Source organism: Lepidochelys olivacea (genome assembly GCF_965140295.1).
Source record: "Lepidochelys olivacea isolate rLepOli2 genome assembly, chromosome: 15".
Classification (NCBI taxonomy): Eukaryota; Metazoa; Chordata; order Testudines; family Cheloniidae; genus Lepidochelys; species Lepidochelys olivacea.
Window position 1 is genome coordinate 27,874,306 of NC_140425.1, and position 23,549 is coordinate 27,897,854.

At 45.5% G+C, this 23,549-nt stretch overlaps 2 protein-coding genes across 7 annotated transcripts in view; one reads left to right on the forward strand and one right to left on the reverse strand.

The window, feature by feature from the left end:
• The first annotated feature begins 589 nt into the window (after positions 1 to 589).
• On the forward strand, positions 590 to 13,834 carry P2RX4 (purinergic receptor P2X 4). Its single transcript, XM_084649237.1, has 12 exons — positions 590 to 828; positions 3,808 to 3,955; positions 5,580 to 5,651; positions 5,804 to 5,876; positions 6,786 to 6,882; positions 7,876 to 7,956; positions 8,106 to 8,247; positions 9,284 to 9,420; positions 11,451 to 11,544; positions 11,650 to 11,715; positions 11,906 to 12,001; positions 12,926 to 13,834. Exons 1-12 carry the CDS (start codon positions 689 to 691, stop codon positions 12,956 to 12,958), a joined length of 1,179 nt encoding a protein of 392 aa, XP_084505363.1. The 5' UTR covers positions 590 to 688; the 3' UTR covers positions 12,959 to 13,834.
• A 1,167-nt stretch (positions 13,835 to 15,001) lies between these two features.
• CAMKK2 (calcium/calmodulin dependent protein kinase kinase 2) overlaps positions 15,002 to 23,549 on the reverse strand; it is a 46,491-nt gene continuing 37,943 nt past the window's right edge. For 5 of the 6 annotated variants that reach the window (XM_084649625.1, XM_084649624.1, XM_084649622.1 and 2 more), the window contains 2 exons: positions 22,232 to 22,332; positions 15,002 to 18,351 (listed from right to left, as the gene is read on the reverse strand). In XM_084649625.1, the coding sequence (XP_084505751.1) occupies positions 18,276 to 18,351; positions 22,232 to 22,332 (177 nt within the window). In that variant the 3' untranslated portion in view covers positions 15,002 to 18,275. The remainder of the gene's footprint in view (positions 18,352 to 22,231; positions 22,333 to 23,549) is intronic. The other variant, XM_084649623.1, reaches the window with a different exon arrangement.

The window sequence follows — 23,549 nt, forward strand, 5'->3', positions numbered from 1 at the left end:
GTGTTAAATCAGCGTTGCCACGTTTCGTCATTTTGACCTGAGTCTCACTGTATTCCGTGTTTATCTTAACGTCCCAGCTGCTGGCATCCGAGACCGCCTGGAAAGATCACTTTTCATCTTTTTGAAAAGTGCATTTCTAGCCTTTGTGCTTGTCGAGAAAAGCTTGAAAACACGTAGTGCCCCCTAAAGGCTCCCAAGCCAGGTGGCAAATTAAGAGGACCCCAAAATTTATTATTTTTTTTAAAAATCTTATGATTTTTGAACATGCGGTTGGCAATCCATATCTCCCCCTCCCGTCATTTAAAGGGCTGTGGACAGCAGTGCCGAGACAATTTGTATTGGGGGGCCATTGAACCAAACCATAAACCCTGTCTATCATGGGGAAACCGCTTCCAGCCAGGGGGGGCGGCAGCAGCAGCAGCAGCAGCCCCCCTGCCCCGGAGAGCCCCGGGCTAAACGCCCAACCACCAGAGCAGGATCCTGCCGCAGGGCAGCCGGGAACCCGTGGCGGGGTCAGCCCCGGGCCCAGAAACGCCCGCCGGGGGTGGGGCTGGCCCGTGGCGGAGCCGCTCCAATCCCTGTCAATCCGGGGCCGGCGGGCGGAGCGGGGCAGTTCCCGAGCCAGGGCTCCGCGGGCGGCGCTGGCCGCGGCGTGTGCAGCAGCTGCCCCGTGCGCCCAGCCGGAGCCATGGCCTCCGGGGCGTGCTGCGGGGTGCTCCGCGGCTTCCTCTTCGAGTACGACACCCCCCGCATCGTGCTGATCAAGAGCCGCAAAGTGGGGCTGGTGAACCGGGCGGTGCAGCTGGCCATCCTGGCCTACGTGATCGGGTGAGCGGGGCCGGCGGGTCCCCCTGCAGAGCCCCTGCCCCGGGGCTGGCACGAGGAGCAGCCCCCGGTGCGATCCGCTCCCCACTTTCCAGGGATTTTCACTTTTACTTGTGACGACGCCGTTGGGAAAACAGGAAACCGCCCCCCCTCACCCCCATCCCAGCTGTGTTTTGCAAAGGGGGGATTCCGGGAGAGAGATTTTCCCTCCGCCCCCCCCCCCGCCTGTTGGGGGGCTGCTGACTTGGGCAGGAGGAGGGGGTGGTGCGCAGTGTTCTGGGTCCCCCTGGCCAGCGGTCAAGCAGTGGCTAGAGGCAGTGGGGCATGGGACAGGTGAGGTTGATACATAGTTGTGTAGCTACGTTTCTATCTTCCTGTCTTCCACGCCTTTGCACTGGTAGCTGCCTGGGGCAGGGGGCAAGCTTGGCCTCTGCTTGTAACAGCTGCTGATCAGGGTCTCTGGGCGGTAGTGTAATAACACAGTAGCACCCCAGCACTGCCTCCAAAATATTTGGACTCAATGCTTTGGGTGCCAGGATGCCCAGCTGTCATCTCTCCTTTTTCTTACAAAAACTTGGAAGTCATTTCTTACCTTGCTTCTTCCTGTCTGGTTTCTCACTGTGCTCTTCTACTCTGAGATTTTTTGGCTTGTTATCAGCTCTTGATTTACCACAGCTCAGTGGTTTTCTCCACAGTCATCTTCCCTGAAGTCCTTTCCCATCTGCCCACTAAATGTAAAGTAGAAGGAAACTTGGCCAATCTGGTTCCTTTTTCAGCTGAACAAATCTCCAAAAATAGAATGGAGAACCTAAGGCAATTAACTTATGGGCCTGATCCAGTCCCATTAAAGCAAATGGAAATACTCCCCTTGACTGTACTGGGAGTTCAATTGGACCCTAAGCTTGTTTGGCTATTGCTAGTGTTTCTGACTTCTGAGATAAGGTAGTTCCTCTTCATGGATCCGATGAAGTGAGCTGTAGCTCACGAAAGCTCATGCTCAGATAAATTGGTTAGTCTCTAAGGTGCCACAAGTCCTCCTTTTCTTTTTGCGGATACAGACTAACCCGGCTGCTACTCTGAAACTCTTCATGGATAGTGTCACTTCTAGTGCTGGCTCTATTAATGGGGCTGTCCTTAGCTGTCAAGGCTCAGACAGCCAGGGAAGCCATCAGGCCTTTGAAAGGATCTTAAACTGGATTTCCCTAAATAAGTGGCTCAGCCCCATAAGACTGCTTCCAAGTGACAGAGCAGAAACTCTCTAGAGAGAATGGCCTTGTGGCTGTTCTACATTGTGGGATTTCTGAAGTGTTGTGAATGGAATGCCCCAGGCTCCTCTCAGGGGCTTGAATTTTCAATACGTGACTCATAGGCTAAACTGTTGTGCCTTGTACAAGGACGGAAGCATATCGGGCTGAGGGATAGTCGTCTGCCTTTTACAGTTTGAGAGTCTTGGGAATTGGTACTAGAGGCTGGACCAGGACATCACTATACAGGATGATCTTGTGTGTTTGTCTTCAGTGTGGCTTGTTATATGGCTTTTTCTAGCCGAGAACTTCTTGGTCACTTCCTCCTCTCACATGTTTGAGACACTTCCTGTCCCCGAACTAGTCTTCATACTAATCAGTAACAGTATTGCCAACCTCCAGTGGTCAAAAATCATGGGTGAATTCCCACAGATCATAAGATTGGTTTGGAAATAGCGAAGTTTTTAAAACAACAAAATGTGGGCTCTTCATTTGGTTTCTGGGTTTTTGTGGTTTTTTTTTAGCTCTTAGAGTTTATGGTTTCAAACTTTTCTCTATAACGATAAGGGCTAGACTTTTTTCTAAAATTCTGAGATTCTCAGGTAATCACACAAGTCCAGAAGCTGGGGTTTTAAGAAACACCAAATATCCTGTGGCTCATGACAAAAGTTGGCAACATTAAAGTTCTCAAAAACAGCAAGAGAGATCAAATATCCTGTTACTGTGATATACTAAGGTAATGTCAATATTACTTTAAATGGTCTCCCTTAAGGAAAATCAATGGGCCTGACTTTTCCATTGCCTCGTGCATTCACTTACCCTGTGAGAGCATCCATGCGTGTGTGAGTGATCTCCACCCAGTTACACCGGTGGTAGAACTCTCAGTTGGTAGCAGTCCCTTTTTATACCACCTTTCATGGTTGGAAACGCAGCAAGGCCCAATACAGGGAGAATAGGCCCCTACATTGTTGAATGGAGCTGATGGACTGGTCAAACCAGGTAGTGACATCTGTAGATGGGAATGTGGTGGCGGAGCTATAAAAGGTAAATGCAAGCTGTTCACTGTGGCTCTCCTAAAATAGATGATCCTGTCAGATGACGAAAGGGACAAAGGGACCTTTGTGTATTGTCAGCCTGATTCTGCTCCCACCCTTACTGGTGAAAGCAAGAGTAACCCACTGATGTCATGATACCAGTGTTAGTAAGAGCTGAATTGGGGATGGGGCTTGTGTAGATACAAAATCCCACAAGTGTCTGCTGTTCTCTGCTTCAGTCTTTGCAGCTCTAGTGTAGCTGATTCTCATTTGATGTTGAGTGTATCTGTCATTTCCACCTCAAATAATGCCTGGTGTCTGCCAGATCACCCTTCCCATTTCAGATCCTAGCCCTAAAACTTACCTGTGCAAACTTCCAGTGCAAACCCGATGCTGAAGGATCCAGTAATTATATAATACCCCACAAAGCAGATGACCAGGGGGGAGGGGAATTAGTGTTTACAGTGTCTTCCAGGTGTTTGAGAAGTATTAATGAAGGCTATCCTCCCATGCAAAGTGGGTCCCAGTTAGCCCCATTTTACAGATGGGAATGGGAGGGAAATGAGTCAGATCTTAAGAGACTCTCCCAAAGTCACCTAAGGAGCTAGAAATAGAACCCAGGCCTCCAAGCTCCCAGTCACACTGCTGGGATCTCTAAAGGTGTCTCAGTGCGGAAGCCATGATGAACTTTCCTTCTTTTGCAGCTGGGTCTTTGTGTGGGAAAAGGGCTACCAGGAAACAGACTCTGTGGTCAGTTCTGTTACCGCCAAAGTGAAGGGAATAACCATGACGAACACGTCGGAGTTGGGACTCCGGGTCTGGGACGTGGCTGATTATGTTATTCCACCTCAGGTATGGGGTTTTTCTGGCACAGTTTAATAGGGCTTTGCCAGCCAACAGAAGCCTCTCAGACAGGTGTTCCTCAACTCTGGAACGCCTATTCTGTGTGGCTGCAGGAAGACTACTGGGCTGAAAAAGGCATCTGGCTATTAGCCTGGTTTCCAGAGGCACTAAACATCTGCAACTCCCACTGACTTCATCAGGGTTTAGGAGTGCTCAGCATTATTGTGTCTGGAACATGAAGCTTGTCTGTTTGTATGGTGGTAGGGAGGGGAATACCACAGCCTCTAGATAAAGCTGCAGTAATGACCCAGGTATTGTCTCTCCTACTTCTGTATTGCTTTGTTTGTTTAAAAGCCAATAGACCAAAGTCAAACACTGTATTCTCTCGGTCCTAACGATTCTCAAATAACCTGATCTGGAACTAAACAAGAACTGTTGGAAGTTACTGATTGGCAGAGGAGAGCCTGGTGCCATTTTGATACTTGTATGTCCTGAGTGGGCAGTACTTGGCCTTCAACCCTCACTGGACACCTACAGCCTGCCAGCCTTTGAATGACTCTGTCCACAGCAAACCTGGTGGAGAAGTGCCAGAGTCTTCTTAGTGGGAACTTGCCAATTAAGGAATTAAGACTAGTTTGCTGGGGCATGAACAAGGAAAAGAATCTGAGCCCTTTGGGCTTGTGCCCTAAAGAAATACAGGTGGGAAGATCAATACCTGCAGGTGGAAAAGTACAAAAGCACTAAGTCTGGAAAAGTCTCCACGCTGAGATTAAAAACACAAGATCTAATCATGCCAGCTAATCCATGCAGTTGGGTGCTTTCTGTCTGCCCCAGGACCCACTGAAGTCAATGGTGCTCCATTCAGGAGCATTGTGCCTGTGGGGATCAGCTTGCAGGACTGGGATCTCACTTGGCAGTGGCCAGCGGTCCTCTTTGCACACTCGTGTGAAAATCCCAGCGTGTTGTAGCAGTAGCTGCCTCTGGCTTTGTCACAGATCTACTTACTAATGCTAACTTCCCTCGAGGTGTTCAGCCTGGTGCCAGACTAATATCTAGGGCAGTGGTTCTCAACCTATTTACCATTGCTGGCTGCTTATGCAGCTCTCTCTGTGTTTTGTGGGCCGCATCCACATAATATATATGCTACCTGTATGGCTCTGAGGATGTCACAAGGGCCGCAGCTGTGTACTGAATGGGCTGCAAGCGGCCCATGGGCCACAGGTTGAGAAGCACAGGTCTAGGGTGACATGTCATCTCCTTGTTTTATTACACCTGATTTGAGCTGTTGCTTCAACTGCTGGGAGCTTTGTCTGTGCCCCACTAGAGCTGCCCCATTGGAGAGTTATGGAGGGGTCCTTTAATTTTCATAGTGTGGATTCAGTGAACCTCTGGACAGAGTACCGTAGAAAGGGTTATACTCCTTCAGGACTGCTCTGTCCTAAGGAAGGGGGATTCCTCGAGTGACGCCCGAGAGACCCTAGTCCAGTAGCAGTGCGTCTGCTCTCTCCAAACACTAGCTTTCTATGGCGCCACCTGAGAACCTGTTACTGCAGATCAGGTGAGGCTCTAGCTTTCCAGAGCGTCGCTGCTTAGAACTAACCCATACATCTCATTGATTGTCTTGCCTATTCAGGGGGAGAATATGTTGTTCATCATGACAAACCTGATAATCACACTGAATCAGACACAAGGCTATTGTCCTGAGGTAGGTATGGTAACTGGCCGTCTCCTTTATACTTTATCTCCGGGAGAGTCTAATCCTTAACTGGGAGGAGTAACTCCCATCTCGTGGCAGGGAGGGAAGGGGGTGCGTGGCAAGTCATCTTTGTGGCTTATGGTAACAATTCTTCCCTTTAGCTTCCAGATAAGACAACTGTGTGTAATTCCAGTGAGGACTGTTCTGCAGGATACATAGGCACCCACAGCAATGGTACGAAACCAATGTACACTGTATTGGGACGCCTAAGAGGTTCTGTTGCCGCTAGTACAGGAGGGGAAGCGGTGATTAGTCCGGTTACCTTGGCTTTTACTCTGGAAGCAAAGTGTAACACGGCCTTAGAAGAGGGGCATCACGAAAGGGAGCACAAAGGGTTAAACATTCTAGTACCACACGAAAATAGAAACGTTACTGATCTGACCTCCATGTAGTTTATCGGCAGCTGTAAACCTCTGCTGTCCTAGTCATTTCCCTCTGGTCAAGTTAGATTTCCTCATGCACAGCCTTTCCTTTCAGAAGTCAGCAGCCACTTACTGGGTTAACAAGGCGCCATTTAAATGGAGGGAGGTTCTAATGCTTCATGTCCCATTTAAACAGTAAAATACCCTGGAATTTTCTTCTAGCCCTTCAATTGCAGTGTATCAGACTGATGTTCTAAAATGACACCATAACTAGTCAGATGCTTGCCGTTATGGGCTGGGATGGAGACATGGCTGGTGGTTTGGGGTTGGCTCTTTCGCGATTTTGGCAGAGTTTCTCAAGGACAGTATTGAGGTTTCCAGGTTAGACATACCATAGGAACAAGCTATTGCCAGATTCTCACCGAGTGGCAAAGAAGCCAGTTTTCTTGCTGACCCTCGTTTGAGGCCGCCCACTGCTAAGGTTAACTTTGCTGCGGTGGGCGGTAGCCCTCCCCTAACAGGCAGGTTTACACTAGTGCTACCTCTAACTAGCGTAGTTATCAGGGAATTCTGTTGCTGAACTTTCCCCGTGATGTGGGGATCAACCAAGCAGCCTGTTAACCGTCATCACCCTGTCAGGCGCTATGTGTCAGAGCCTGTGTGAATGTTGCCATGCTGCTCTCGATGCCCCGGTATTAACTCTGTTCCCATGTCCTTCCAGGAGTCCAGACTGGGAAGTGTAGGAAATACTCCACCTCTGTCAAAACCTGTGAGATCTATGCGTGGTGTCCTGTGGAGAATGACACACGTTTACCTAAGTGAGTGCTTCTGTTGCCACAGGCTATTTACCACTGCTGGGCGGGCTGGCGGCCCGTGCGGTCCTGAACCGGAGGGGTGGTCTCTGGGCGGTGGCTCTTACTGTGTGGTCCAGTCGAGGAAGTTTGAAAACCACGGCTGAAGGAGGCTTTGGTGCACGTGTAGCAATGGCAGTAAGCAGGAATGGGGGAGGGCTGAGAGCAGTCACTGCCTACTGAAAAGAACTGTCAAATAAGCCTTGCGGCATCTCAGAACTGCATGGCACAGGGTGTCACCTGCCGGCACAGTGGGATGCCTCCTCAAGTTGGATGACTAACATGGAAAGCAATGGCTGACACTAACTTCCAGCTGGGTGGCAATGCAAGCCAGAGGTGAGAGTCCCGGCTGGCATCTGAGAGCGTGCACCAAAGAGAATAGCGTAGCATGGGAAGCAGTGGGACCATTGTAGCTGTCCTGAGTACAAACCCACTGATACCTCGGAGGTACATATTTGGGGGCTGCTAGCACACGCTACTGTGGCTACTCTACAGTTCTAGCGTGCTGGGTCGATGAGAGCTAGCACAAGTACGTCCGCTCCCGTGGGGAGTCACGCTCCTAGCTCCTAAGTGTGGACATAGCCTTAGTTGTGTCCTGGCCACTTCCCACTTTTAGATTGCAGGAACTGTCCGGTGCACTCTACCAGAACGTAAATCTAATACTCATACATCCTCCTATGGAGACTAAGGAGGCTAATTCAGGGCTGCTAGAAAAGTAAACCAGGAGTTAAACCCCTGACACCTATAATCCCCTATTTCACACTCCCTCCCTCTGTCTAGCTTTATAACATGCACGCTGCTATAGGAGCTTTGGGCAAGTGCCTCAACTCCTCGGTCTCGGTTTACCCGCCAGTAAGGTGGGTGTAATTTACCTGCCTTACAAGGGTGTTGGATAACTGGCTTCACAAAACGCTCTGAGATGCAAAGGTGAATGTTTTTAATCTTCCAATTGTTTCATAGGCCGGCTTTCCTAAAGGATGCTGAGAACTTCACCATTTTGGTGAAGAACAATATCTGGTATCCCAAGTTCAACTTCACCAGGTAAGTATCCCATAGAGGTGCTAGTGTGATCGCTTGGGCTAGTACTCCTCTGCTGAACAGGGTGTTGAGCTGCTGCCTGGGGTGGAGGAGGATGTGCAGGTGCAAAGGGCTTCTGTAACACGTCCCTTGTCTCTTCCGTGCCACTTCAGGCGAAACATTCTGCCCTCTATCAGTACCACTTACCTCAAGACCTGCATTTACCACCCTAAAACGGATCCCTTCTGCCCAATCTTCCGAGTCCGCCAAATAGTTGAAGCTGCAGGGCAGAATTTTCAAGAGATGGCTGTTGAGGTATGTGGAAATTCTATCCTCACTTAGGCCAGATTCACATTATAAACTTGCATGGGTATGTCACTCTGTTATCCACCCCCTTGAGTGACGCAGTTATACCGACCTGACCCCCGGGGGCGACAGCGCTCTGTCGACAGCAGGGCTTCTCCCCCTGCCATAGCTACACCCCTCAGAGGTGGATTAACTATGCCAGCGGGAGAAGCTCTCCTGTCAGGGGAGTAGCGTCTTCACTGAAGGGCTACAGGGCACAGCTGCAGCGTTTGAAGTGTAGACCTGCCCTTTCGTGTTTGTTCAATGAAAGGATGCAGCAAAGGAACAGGAGCCATTGTTACACAGCCTCTTCAACTGCCTCAGAACATAAAACTTGCTTATCTGCTGGCAGCCATCTAATCCGTAGCAAAACGGCTGCTGGCTGGAAGGCTTTTTTTTCCAGGGCCATAGGGAATATTTTAACTTTACTGTAGAGTAAATATTTAACTTCCCTTCTGTTTGTCTTGCGTGGCACTCATGCAAATGCTTATGCAGTATTATGAACAAGGTCTCATTCAGCGTAGGTGAAGTAAAGCTGGTAAACAATTCAGCTGGCCTGTGGGACTGTGCACCACTTACAGTGGAAAGGGTTTGTGTGCCTGAGGACGAGTTCTAAAGTCTTGCGTTTTCAGTGAAAGACACCATGTAGAAGTAGTTTTTGGTTGGTTGGTTTTAATAAACTGGATCCTGGTTTCTCTTGCTGATGACTTTTATAAGCTGGAAGGTAGCTGCTTATCCTAGGGGTAGGAAGTTGGGGACACGCAATTCAGGGGTGATGTGCAAGTTTCACATGGGCAAATGTGTGAGCTTAAGTCTCCTGGGGTAACTGCAGTGGGATAAGAAGCAAATCTTGTTGTGTACCTAGAAATCAGATATGCTCTTCCCTAAACTAGTGTGTGCTGGTCAACGTGAAGAAATCCCTTTGACAGGTTGGCCAGCAATTTTAAGCTACCCCCACTGATACATTCTCTCTGTGTGCGCCTTTTTGTTTGTTTGCGCTGTGCAGGGTGGAGTAATGGGAGTGCAGATCAACTGGAACTGTGACCTTGACAAACCTGCTTATTACTGTGTGCCAAAATACACCTTCCGTCGCCTTGACAACAAGGATGCCAACCACAGGGTCTCACCTGGATATAATTTCAGGTACACGGTTGAGTAACGGAGTCTGTGGTGTCGTCATGGCTCACTCCACGTTATTAGTACAACTACGTGGGTTCTTGGGAATCAGGTTGTGATGCTTATTCTACCCCAGTTAACGTCATGATCTAGCTACCAAAAACCAATTTGTCTTATGGCCACCCAAGAGTCCCCCTTACCGTGGACCAGATCCTCAGCTGCTCTAACTCAGTGTAGCAATGCTGAGGTCAGTGGAGATATGGTGACTTAAATGGCTGGGTCAGAGCCTCAGCTTAACATGCCCTGAATCATGTCTATAGCAGTGCAGCCTATGAAAATCTGGGCAGCCATCCCATCATGTTTCATGGGAGGTTAGAGTGCCCAGAGGATCTGCACGTGGGGCAATGAACTCTGGCGTCCCCTATTTAGAGTTTGGGTGAAGGGAGAACTAGCCCACCGGACTGTGTAGGTACAGCTAGATGATGTTGTTTCACTCTGGTTACAAGATGACAACTAAGGCTAGGTCTACACTAGGAGCACTTAGCCAATATAGCTAAACCACTATACCGGCAAAGCACTCATGGTGTGGATGCAACTGGGAGAGCTCATGATTTTAAAAACAAACTGTGGCTTGTTTCAGCTGCATCTCCCCTCCCTCTGTCCATTTTGCCAGTAGAGCTGCATCTACACCAGGGATGTTTAGCGGTACAGCTATAGCAGTGAGATATCACCCCTAGACCTAGCTGGAGGGCCAGCTTAAACCACTGGCAAGAGTGATGTCTGGCTGCCTGCCGTGGTTACAGCACTAACTATAATGTGTGTTGGCTCAAGTTGTGTCCACTGTGTCACTAAGGTGACACAACACTCCAGCTAGCGTAGAGGGCATATCTGGTAGAACCTGAAAATTTGTGAATCTTAAATTCTGGCATAAGGTCGACTGCCTAAAGACTATGATGTGACGGCCCGAAGGCTAGTGAAGGCTAAGATTTTTATGCAGAGCTTCTCATGTAAACAGAAGACAGAGTGGTTCATCCAAAGTTTGTCACAGGAGGCTGCTTTGCTGTGGAAAGGTGATAGGATAAGTATGAACAAACACTAAGAAGCCTGCAGGCCTCTACATCCAGCAAACCCCAAAGGCTGTCAAGACCGATTACGCTAGCCTATTTGATTAGAACAGGCTGGTCCAACTATGCAGAGTGTAAACTGCTTCTAGACTTGGCCATTGACACTTACCATTGTACGTGCTTATTATGGAGAAAATGTGTAGCCAAGTAGCAGTCATTCTTCTTCTCTTCCATCCTTTCTTCTCTTTCCACTTGAAGCAGCAAATCACATGGCACAGTAAGTCTGATCTCCCTCTTTCTCCCCTATTTAATGTCTGCATGCGAATAGTATTGCATGAACTGAGAAAATGACTTCTGTGGGTGTAACCTTGTAGCTCCAAGTACTGTCGTGAAGCAAGTCCCCTTCAAGTTTGAGTATTCTCTGTTCCCTTCGGCAAATCACATACCTGCAAAAATCCTCTGTCCCTCCCACATCAGACTGTATGTAGCTTGGTGGATCCTTTGAGTGGCTCTGCTATAAACTAAAACCCTCTTGATACTTTCATTCCCACTTTGTCCTGTTGGAAACTAAATTACTCATCTGAAATGGTCTGACTGCAGCAAGAGGTATCCAAGGTTGGTTATAAAGAGCCGCAGCCACCAAAAGAAATCCAGGAAAGTGACTAGTGGGAACTTAGTTTTTACTGTCTTGCTTAACTTCACCATCTCACATGGATTTCCCCTCTTCCACTCCTCTCCTGCCTGTGCTTTAGAACTCTTCTAATTCAGCCACTAACTGCTTCTGTCTAAGGCTCTCTCTCGACTTCTCCTAGATGAATATTGCATGATGTGTGTAATTGTGAACCGCGCATTTTCTGTACTTGTAATAATACAAGCGCATCTGTTCATGGGCCAGTATGAGTAAAATAATGGCAACTGTGGGATCAGGGGTGGAAGAGAAAGCAACCCCTACTTTTTTTTTTTTTTTAAGCCTCTAAAACACTTGTTCTTCAGGTTTGCAAAATACTACAAGGATGCAAGTGGCACTGACTCGCGGACACTAATTAAGGCTTACGGCATCCGGTTTGATATCATGGTGTTCGGAAAGGTAGCTCTTTGTTTCTTGAATCTCATGGCTGACTCCTTCATTAGCTTCTAAATGTTTTCAGAGTCTGCAAAAATGCTTATGACTGTCACTTTGTGTCTCTGTTAGGCAGGAAAATTTGATATAATTCCTACAATGATTAACATTGGCTCTGGACTAGCACTGTTTGGAGTGGTAAGTTACACTGTCTTCCCACTGAATGCATCCGATGAAGTGAGCTGTAGCTCATGAAAGCTTATGCTCAAAATAAATTTGTTAGTCTCTAAAGTGCCACACGTCCTCCTTTTATTGAGAGAGACTTTTAAACTAATATCTGTTTGCCTTGAAGTAAGAACAGTTACAAGAGCTCTTTGATCTCAACTAGGCAACAGTCCTGTGTGACATCGTGGTTCTGTACTTCATGAAGAAGAGATATTACTACAGAGAGAAGAAATACAAATACGTAGAAGATTATGAACTGGTAAGCAGCATGGCTGTGTTGTGGTGAGAGTCTTAGTTGCAGCCAAGTTTACCTCCCTCTCCCCACCCCAAAGTTGTGGCTTGTCCATGGATACGTGGAAATGATTATCTGCAGCCAGATGACCACTAAGTTAACTCTATCCAGATACCAAATGCAGAGCCTCATAGATGAGGGGGTGGAGAAGGACAAGGCCTCTCAAAGTCTCCAATTTTATTTGTTGGTGGAACGTAAGCCCCTAGGAACCAGTGTCTGTCCTCCATGAAACAGGCTCTTGTTCCTGCTGCAGGGGTGGGAGAAATTTTAACCTGCTCTCGCTGTATTTCAGTCCTGACGGTAACCCCAGGCACCTGCCTCTTGTGAGCAGAAGATGTTGGGGTAAAGACTAATGCTCATCTTCCCCAAACCTTTCCATGGGTGACCTAAGTGTGAGCCTGCCCTGAAAACTGACTTTAAAAAAAGCTATTCCTGTTTATCTGAACCTCACAGGTCAAAGTGTCTGTTTGCAACTGACATTAGCTTCCTACCTACCAGCACCACAAACAATGCTGGGATCTAGATGTGGGGCTGGGCTGTTCCTAGAATCTCTATTCTCCAAGAGTACGTCTGCTCTCTGCTGCCGTGTTGTCTTCAACAGGGCTTCACACAAGCTGCTCAGGGCAGGATTTTTGCCCTGCAGCTTAAATTTGGTTGGAAATGCTTATGCATCAGCTGGACTCACCTGTCAAAAGCCCCAAATTATTTATCCTTTATCTAATACACACAGGGAGCAGATTTCTTGTGGGAAGATTCCTTTTTTGGCTGACCAGATCAAGGCAGGATTCCAGTGCTAGTCTCCAGAAGTGAGATGCTAGTGTACTACCCTAACCTAGGGTCTGCCCCTTTTGCCCTCACTGTAAGTGTAATGGCTGTCTACCTTCTGTCAAGGGAGCCAGTGAGACCTATGGAACACAATCATGACCATGGTGGTGCTGCAGCGAATGTTGTTCTGCTTCACGGAAAGACAGTAAGACGAGGCTGCAGCCTTCCCTTCCTGGAACAGGGTTAATCGAGCTGCATTCTCCCTGTGGAAAGAGAAACTTCCCTCATTACTTTACGGCTGACAAACATTGACCACATAAAAGAGTGCATTCTTGTTCCGTGTCACTGACAAACGAAGGAAAGTTCTGAAGTTGTTACTAGTTGGTTGAATTCTGGCCTCGGTAAACAAACGTACAGATCAGGACTTGTATGCCAAACTTTCATGGAAAGTGTCTCAACAGCTGAGTAAGTTTCCCCTTCCCCCTTACTTCTCGAGACTAACTTCTTATATCCCCATATCCTCTAGAAAGCCCCCTGGAGGGGCCAGTCACCCAGAGCTACCTCTTTGCTAGGGGCATAGGCAGTTGGGCCAGGATGAGAGGGTTGAGATGAGTGACATTAAGTGGGGGAAGGGTAGCTGCCCTCCCTTGAGGTTACTTGTTGGGGGGAGAGCCAGGCCCCTCTTTGCTGTGGTGAACCTGGTTGCTAGTCTTCCCCTCAGGCCTGGAGAGCATCTAGCTACAGCGTGATGGCAATAAAATGCATTTCCTTCCTGTGAGGGCAAGTCAACAGGTTACCCCTCGTCTATCTGAGCTTCAGGAGCCTAGAGTAGGAGAATGAAGCTCTCTCTGGGTCTCCTGCATTTGAGTAAGTGGCTGATGCATTTATAAAGAGGCTTCTTCTTTTCTGGTCCTCTTAAAATTCAGTGTTTGTAAGGAAGGAAAAGGATGACAATGCTGACAGCACTTCGGAATATTGGCATCTCCACTCATTGTGAACACACAAATTATATTGAATAAACTTTCTTCTAAGTGATTTGGTATGAGGAGAATCCATTCTGTTGTGAACTAAAAGGTAAGCGAGGTCCCTTTTCTTTGAAATGCTGTAGCTGGTGAGGCCAGGGCATTTGCACCAGCTAGTGCCACTGTTGGAAAAGCCCTTTTCCTGGCTTGGTGCTAGGGCAGAGCTGTACACAGCCTAGAGGAGGAAGCAGACTCTGACCTCTCCAGCTGTGAACCGAAGGGGGTGGGGGAGGGGAACGAGTGGAGTTATATAACTCACCCTTCCACAGCAGGATTTGTACTTTGTCCTATTAGTAGCTATGATTTATCCAGTGGAAAGATGTAAGGACTAGTGTCATTGCATCCTCGTCCATGCCCCAGGAGCTGCAGCCTACCCCTGTTCTCCTTCCCTGCCACACTCCTAAACGTCAACACTTAACAGCATAGCCACTGTACATAGCTTAAAGTGGCCTGTCTTAGATGCCAGGAGAACAGGTTTGGGGGGGTTCAAAATCAGGCTTTCACAGGAAACCAGCTGTATTTAAGTACAGCAGGTAGCCCCTCCTAAACCTCATCTGAAAGTCACTACATTCTTCCATTGACATGGTTAGAACTACATCTGAAGAAACAGGGCCACCTTGCAGACAGGGCCAAGCTCTGTTATTGGGCTTTTTGCAGCATGCTGTCCTCAGCAGGCTGAATACTGCAAGAAAGGGAAGTAGTAGACTGAATATTTTTCCAGCAGTGGAAAAGTTTTCCCAAAAGAAGTGTCAGAAGCTGCCCTCCATTAGCACACAATCAACCAAAACAGGAACAATCTGGCTTGGGGAGGGCTGCTCTAATTTCGTCCACTTAAGTTGCACACTCAAGCCGAAGCCCAGTCCACCCTGAAGATCTTTCCCTAGCCTCCCATGCAACTACGCCGAGACAGTTGCATCCAACAAATGGCAGTTGGTCTGCAGTAATACTCCCCACACGGCTAACACAGTCATCATGGTCTCTTCCCCTTGCCCCTATTAAGAACTCTCCATCTCATGTAGCAGAATGAATGATTAAGATCTCGACCGTGCTAGCAGGTTCCTGCTGTTTCACCATTTCTCTAATGCAGGATAAAGTTCTGTGGGTCAAGCAGAATAAAAGTTCTCCAATCAACGAGCTCACTGGGGGTTGACGGTTGCAGGCTATTTATTTCAATTTGTACAGAGAAGTGTGAACATCTGTGGAAAAACACCTACATTTCTTTTATTAGTTAATATAATTTAAGTGATAAATACATAGTATTTAAACTTTATACACTTGATGAAGTAAAATGCATAGTAAGGAGGGATAGGAGTAAAACAAGCCGTAGGCATTAAACAACAGTATAAAAGTCAGCAATATCACAGGACTTTGCAACACCCGATTCCTTATCCAGTAGATAATCGGAAACCACCAACCGAGAGCAGCTTTACTACTGCAATTTCAGAGCCACATGGCTCCTCAGTCAGCAACAATTTATGGCCAGTGTTGGGTTTTTTTTTGTTTTTAAAAGGAGTTTCAAGGGGAAAACTAGCCACAGCCCAGTTCGAAGGCACAGGTAAAAGGCTTACTTCACTACAAAAAAAGGTAGCTTGACTAGTAAAGGACAGTAGGTACAAAACTGAACAGGTTTGTATATATAGTTTCTCTAATGGCTCATGCATTTAGATAACAGATCTTCTGCACACTTTGTACACTTTATATTTTGACAAGGAAGCCCACATAAAACGAAGAGCTTAATTCAGAGAAGTATATTGGGCAGAGAGGTCAGGCTGGAGACTGTTACTCAGACATGGAGCTGGGTGTAGCAGGAAAATAAATTCCTTGGAGTTTGCTTGAGGAAGCTCTTAGGTTTTGGATGCTTAAGAGTCAAAGGTCAATGTCCATAAACTGTTCTACAGCTAATCTCCAGTGCCTAGATACTATGCGGATAGGTACCGAAGACCTGCGCTTGTTTTAGAAGCTGCATTGCACCTCTCAGGCCCCTGTTTTGTAAATTAAGCTTTAATGATATCAAATGGCATGTACCAAATCATTAATGTAAATGGAAAAATTCCACACTATATCTCCATGCCGCTCACAGACCTTAAACAAAAACACGATACGCAAACTACTCAGCAAGAACAATGAAAGAATTTTCTTTTAAGCATTTAGATGCATTTTTTGCAAAACAACAAACCCATTTACAAGCGCAGGAAACCAACTGGCAACTCTTTATCAGATCTGTATTTCCACAAAGGAAATAAAATTGGGGAAAAGAGGAAGGAGAAATTTTGAAGCTTGAGTTTACTTTGGTATTCCTCTTGGTATTAAGAAGCAAAGACACAGAGCAATCAATAGCAGTTCACAGCTTCAAATTAAGCAATAGGAAGAACCGAGTGTCCTTTTCTCTGCTGCGGATTCATTGTTTCTGCTCCTAAAACATTTACTGAAGTTGTGGTTCTTATATGAAACATGTCATCAGCTTTGGAAAGAAGATGACTGTACCATTCCAGTACCAATTTGGGAATACAGGGAATCTTGGATTATTGGGACCCAGAAGGCTTTGCCAACTATACAGGCTATTATGCGAAAGGGAACTTGCTAATTACCAAATTAACTTCCTAACTCTTACATAAAGGTCTGTCATTTCTAGGGTGATGGGATTTGCTGTACCAGGTCAGAACGTAGCACCAACATATCCTGCCTCTTGCAGTGTCCACTAACTGATGCTTCAGAGGAAGGCAAGAACACAACCACCTCATAATGGCTCTGGCCCAATAAGCCAGCTGTAGGGTAGAGGTTGGGGAAATCAAAATAATACTTGACACTTCTATAGTGCCTTCCATGCAGGATAAAGAATTCAGCCTCATAAGCCCCTTACATGGTAGGGAAGTTTCATTCTCCTAGTTGCACAGGCAGATTAAGTGATTTGCCCAAGGTCCCACACCAAGTCAGTGGGAGGGCTGAGAAAAGAATCAGCTCTCCCACCTTTCAGTGCCATGCTTTATCCACAGGACTATCCCACCTATTTTGACCCTTCCCAATCACAAGGAGAATCTCATCCCCACTCATCTACATTCATGATTACCTCAGTTATTCTGCTCAAGATACTAACAGAGCATGCATTATCTGAAAATCTAATGTAGAAGCCAGAATCCCACCACTTGCTGTTTAGATTCTAACAGCACCGCAAAATCATTCCGAAGCAATCTCAGGGATGATGAACATGCTCTTAGTACGGAGTAATCCCTAAACTAGATGTGCATTTAAATTACTGTAGTCTGCTAACTAGCCTCTGATCCACAGGGATTTACAAACTATTGGCTACTAGTTTGCAGAAATATCTAGCCCCAAAATCCAAATTAAGAGTTTGAAAAAAAAAATGCTTCTTTGAAAAGTTACCAGCTAATCTAAATATTTCAATAAGATCTTAAATCCTAAATGAGCCCTAAGTCTATTTAGATACTTACAAATAGCATAAATTGTTTTTTTAAATTGTATCAAACCATGTAATGTACATGGAAGTGAAGGATTTTACCCTGAATTTAACATGTAACTATATATCTACCGAGCTCAAGTAAAAGATTTAGAAACATTAGTGCTTCTTTTGCCATTCAAAATAGGAGTTCAGCTTCCCCCAGCAATACAGGATTTAACTCCTAACACAAAACGCCCATTGCTGTAAGAGTTCAGACCAAACTTCAAGCCCTTAGATACATTTTCCATCTGTACCCTGAATACTTGGCCCAGCTAGTGCACATCTATCCATGCTAATGTCAAGATTTTAGGAAAAGTGGTGTCTTCAAAACACAGTAATTAACATTAGTTTATGAACTACCTGAAGATGCTATTTATTCAAACGGTTCAAACTTTGCTCAAAAAGACAGGCATTGTTGAAAAAGGTGATGTGGTGGTTTTTACTTCGCTTCCGTGCAATTAAAATGTGTCAATTAGAAAAAACAATAAAAAATAGATGCAACAACATTTCCGGTAGGTTGTGAGCTCTCAAAGTACATCATTCTGGTTTTTACAGCTGTGTATGAAGCTTCACACGCCTGCCTACCTCCCTTGTACAATACCTTGTGGCATCAGTCTCTCTGAAATATTTGGCATGAAAACCACTTAAAAGCCATTTCCAACTGCATCTTTCTTTGTTTGCTTTTTGCAAACCACCACCACTGCCCCTCACATCATCTCACCTTCTGATCTCTGCCAACATGTTTCCAGCAATAAATCAAGCAGTCCATTTATGTATTTAGCAATCAGAGATGTTCAATATTTAGGACAAGTGCGGTAATCTGGTTTCTTACAACATGCTGCTATGTAAGCGTTGCATGCAGCGTATAATGCTGTACTAGGGCCATGTCATGCTGTGTGTATTTGGCTTAGGCTCTGTGACATCTCTTCTCCCCAGATGCATGTTGTAGAAAAGGAGCCATAGACCAAGTTGCCCGTCATAACCATAATGTTGGATTTCATGAAAGAACTTCATCTCCTCCCACATTTGGCAGGTCATTGCACTTCAGGTTATCTTCGCTGCCTTGCTTCCTGCTTTAAAATGAAATACAACACATTAGTGCCCTTAAAAAGGAAACATTTTATATGAGGGTGGGTGGGGAACCCTATATATGCTTTCAACATATCATACAGTAAACAATTTCCACATCACCAGCCACAACATCATGGTTTATTTTTGTAAGCACAAGAAACCTAAATAGGTAAAGACAGCGCAGACTGGGTAAGAATTAGCATTCTAATAGCCATAACAATATCCCAAACCACTTGAAAGCAGCAGTACTAGCTATCAAAGATTAAACCATACCACACATGGAAGCAATCTCACATGAAAGACTGCAGAAGAGTGGAGGCTGGGGGGAGATTAAAGAAATATGGGAAGATTCTGGGCCACATAAAATCAAATGGTATAACGCATATATGGTAATAGAGAAAACAGATCACCTCCTTACCCCCTCTGTCTAGCCCTCAGACACTTAGTTCACTTCACATGATTGTTTTAACCCGTGTTTGGGGGGGGGGGGGTGTTTGGCAAAAATAAAACAAGTTACTTTCATCTACTGTGTTTGACAGCCGCTTCCGTAGTTGATCAGTGATGGAGGAGACAGGAGCTTGTTAACCACAGCATGTAAAATATTACAGCTCTGTTGTAGAACAACAATCAAATAAATCACCAATATAAATAGGATTTGAGTGTCAGACTGTCAACTACAATTCAGAATATAAGAAAAAGACTCAGAAAATACACAGATACATTCTTTTAGCTCACAGTTAACAACATACAAATGAGAAGATGTCTTCCATGCACAACTCCATCTGAAGTCAACAAGAGTTACATGCATAAGGTGAAATTCATCCCTCTGCAGGCCAGTCTGAGGTCTAGATACAATTTAAATCCTACTTAATCTCTCAAAATAGGATTCAGTTGGCTGGTGCATAGGCCTTGTTCTGTCCCTCTGCACAGGGTGAATTTTACTGATTGAACACATCTCAGGACAAGATCTTATATAAACCTACTCCCAAATGGATAACTGGGGGATTTACTTGCTTAAGTTCCAGGCATGCCCAGAAAGGAATCGAGCATTGGCTATGGAAAAGATTCACACACATCTGTCTGCTGAGCCTCTTGTAATCAACATAATACAGGGTCTTTGGGGAAAATTTAAGTAAATTACCATGCCCTTTAGATACTGCTCGAGAGAAGAGCGTGAACGGTGGAAGCAAGTGTCCAGCAACAGCACTTTCAGTGGTTTGTCAACTCTTCCATTCAGAAAGCTCAATCCCCCACGATGCATCTGTTTTAAGATTCTCAGTAGAAAAACCAAGCAAATGCCCGGGGTACTTTGGGAAATTAAAACAGGATGCAAGTGTCAAGAAACTGCAGCTCTACCTTTGTTAGACACTGGTAAAGCAGCAGAATCCAATGATGTATTCTTTGTATTGCAACCTTAAACTGACACAGACTGAATCTGCCAGGATGTGTTTCAACTTCAGTAACTTGAAACTGACAATATGATCTCTGTTAGTCTGTGATGATATTTCACTAGATTGATCTTCCAGTTTATCCAGACGGAAAATGCCTTATACAGCCAGAATTACAAATGCAACACACCAAAATCACAGGCATTAGTGGTCTTTTGGGTTCATATACAAGGGCTCTGGTTCAAATGAAAATCAGTTTTCTGCACCAGGCAGTTAGGTGCTGAATAGACACAGGACTGACCCAGACAGGAGCGTTCTGCGTAAGAGATGTCGTCACTTGAACTCCCATGCAGACGCAGCCCATTCTAAGCATTAGCAGGCAGGACACCAAGCCCTCATCCATCCGGGAACTAGTGGAGCTGGACATACTGTGTGCTGGTAGGAAATGGGAACTTCACAGTAAGCATCTACAAGCTCAGCAAGGCCGTTAGAAAGCCCATACGGGCGCCTGAGCTGGAAGACAGTTGGGGTGAAATCCTGGCTCCACTGAAGTCAGTGGGTGTTTTGCAAGTGATTACAGCGCTGGCCCACATATAAGCCCTTGGGAGCTTATCATCAATGGAATGAGCCCCAGTGAAAAAATCTGCGTCAAATGAGGGGGAAAAGGTGATGGCAAACAAGAAGTCCAACGTTTGTTTTTATTTATTAATTTGCATTTAGTACAAAATAGATCCCAACACAATGGATCAGTTTATTAAAGTGAAACCTTTATTCTAAAAGGTAACTTATTAACGTTTCACAGCTGCAATGCAAACAGAAAGAAAAACAATGCATCTTTAAGCTGCCTGATTAATTTACTGGCAAAATTCAATTCTGTGTCCTCCAGGTTAATATAAGTGACCATGCTAGCAAGGAAATCCAGACAAGAGTATTCCTGTTATCAGAACAGCAATTCATGCATGTCTGTCATCCACTGCATGTAGTCAGAAGAGCTTTTGTCATTTACCAGTTATTTACTAGTAATGTTTGATCCACTTTCTGAGAAAGCTCCATTCATGGTTTTAAGGACTATCCTATTTTAAATGTAATTTTCCTACAGCTTATGGGCTTCATTGGTTGAAATAATGGCAATCGGTTACTGGGCTCATGGTGAACAGACAGCCCCCGATTCTGAAGCCTTCCTATGAGAGCCACGGCTTGTAGCACTAACACGCTTCCTGGTGTACGTGTCCCCAAACTGTGATCCCTCTCCTAGTACCTAGATCTCTGTAGAGAGACAATTTTGGAGGGAACACAACCCAAAGAAATAAACGCTCCTCTGGAGTTGCATCACACGTTATCTGGGAATGTCCTAGAGCTCCCTGGCGTATACGTTGCCTACATGAACGGACAGGCAGAAGGCACTGCTGGGTAAGTCTGACCGATGTAATACTTCACATTTACTGATTTGTTTTTTCTAGCATTGTGGGGAGTGGGAAAGTGAAGCGAGAACGAGCACAAATCAGGTAAGATGACCACAGTGTCCGACGCCTTTTTCCCGTCTCCCCATAATGAGCTGAAAGGAACCAACGTGGACTAGATTCCAGCTCGCACTCTCTTAGCGGTGTTGGTTTTCCAGGAGCAGAAGAGAAGAGTAAGAAGGTGCCAGGTTTACAATCACTCTGACACTCCTCCGATAGGAAGGCCCCATTCACATGCAGGAAGTGAACAGCAGAGCTAACACTTTCATATTTTTCCTCTTATCATGAGCTCCAGGACTCAGATCATAATCTGCATTTCACTACTTACAGTGGGTCCAATCCTGTCTGGTGGCGAGTGCCACCTGCAGGACGGAGAGCGCCCATAGTTCCTATTGGTTTCAACAGCAGTGGAGGAAGCTCAGCACCGTATAGGCTCAGGCTCCAAATTCGTAGACCCTAAAACACTGGCTTGGAGGAGGAGCCTCTGTGTCTCTAATCCGCACAGAAGTGGCAACAGTAAGGACAAATCCTGAGGGATGTCGAACACTTTTCCTGCACCTACAGCTCTGTCTCCTGGGGGGAGTTTAGGAGCTCAGAACCTCTGAAAATTTGGTCCTAAATCACTAACTAAATCAGTATTTCCACTCATGTGCGTAGGGAGCCATGTGCCGTGAACTGGCTCAGGCTATAGTAGATCTATAAAACAGAGGCTGAGCATTCTTTAGGGACAAGGATCTGATTTCATTCGGATTTGGTACAGGACACCATTTGTGAAGTATCATAGCACGGTGTGCCTCAGTTATAAGTAACTTACAAGAACCACTTCCCTTATCACTGAAATGCTGTCTTCTATGGGTCCAAATAGAGTTGAGATTAGATTCAGTACGTACAACGTATCAACTAAAAGCCCGGTTGTAGTACAGGTTTTAAATAAAAATTCTCAGGCTCTGCTGGTGTTTTGCACTGTGACTATTCACTCCCTGGAAATCACTCTGGAAGCATGCATTGCACCTGAGCGAGATGAGGACACTTACGTCAGTAGGTTCCCTGGGGCGCACAGCGATCGTTCTTCTCTCCTGCTCCCCTCAAATGGATTCCCGAAAGATCGTTTCCGGATCATCGTTTTAACCAAGATCTGCAGGACAAGATTGATTTCAGTCAGGGACAACCCTTTCCAATAGCAGTGCATTTCCACTCAAGAGTAACGGAAATGTTTGAAGTTTATACCAAATCGATAGAGTTTGTGCTTTAGCAAACTATTAAAAACAAGCCTAGACTGGGCAAAGTTTTCATTTAACAATAATGACGACTGCCAGGTCTCCAACTGCTTAGTACAGAAGCTCATTTCTTTATCTGGAACTCCTCAGAGCTACATATGCACACTTCAAACCACAGGAGACTGGATATGAAACCTGAGTGAAGAATGCAACATTTTCTTTTCCAATAATCTTTCTAATTCAAAAGTGAATTTTGATTTGCATGTATCTGTCACCCTGCTGGGTTCACTTTCTGTGAACTTCCAGCTGCTTGGTCTTTAATGGCAGGAATACTCATTAAAAACACAATTTGATTGGGGGATTGGGGTGGGGGGGTGGAATTTGCTTTAATACTTGCCAAAACTGAATTGTGATTGGAAACTCTATAGTTTGTACTGAGCTAACTTTAACTGTGAAGCACAAAAGTTACAGAAAAAAAGACTTTGAAATTCATGTTACCACTTAGTTTCGTAACTTACATGTTATTGCATCAGTTCCCTGATTGAATTAAGGATGCAGCTAACCACGATAGTGCAAACTGAGTATTACAATCGGGTGTACAGTTTGAATGTACTGTCAGTGGGTTACAAAGTCACTCAATGTGATTAATAAAGCCAAGAGTAAAAATAAAATAAAAATAAAAAAGCCAAGAGTGTGTGAATCTTATACCTCAGTGTAACATTTGCAGCTTGACAGGCAGACTAAGAATTATTCCCTGGAGAAATTTGTGAATAATTTTGAAGAACAAATCAAAGTTGAGAATTCTGCAACCTGTCAGTGACCAACTCATGAATAGAAAAAAAGAAAGAGGCAAAACAAGTTGAATAAATCATTCATTTTGCACTCAACTGTGCTAGACACACATTGATTTCAAATGGGGCTGTGGGTACTCAGCACTTCTGGGGGAAAAAAGGTCGAAACTTTTTCCAACGTTCTCCTTCGATTGTAAACTCTTCAGGATGGGGATGGTATTTGCATCTCGCACAGGGCAACACACAATGTTTGCATTTAAAAACCAGTCTATTACAGGGACGTTAAAGCAGGTGAGCTATTCACAAACAAAGGCAGAAATAAAAATGGAGGCAGGTTTTTTTCC

Bases quoted from the DNA above. Each gene is read 5' to 3' on its own strand.
- P2RX4 (XM_084649237.1), top strand. From the start codon at position 689: ATGGCCTCCGGGGCGTGCTGCGGGGTGCTCCGCGGCTTCCTCTTCGAG. The intron at 7,957-8,105 runs GTAAGTATCCCA...GTGCCACTTCAG, and splicing joins CCCAAGTTCAACTTCACCAG to GCGAAACATTCTGCCCTCTA. The intron at 9,421-11,450 runs GTACACGGTTGA...CTTGTTCTTCAG, and splicing joins TCACCTGGATATAATTTCAG to GTTTGCAAAATACTACAAGG.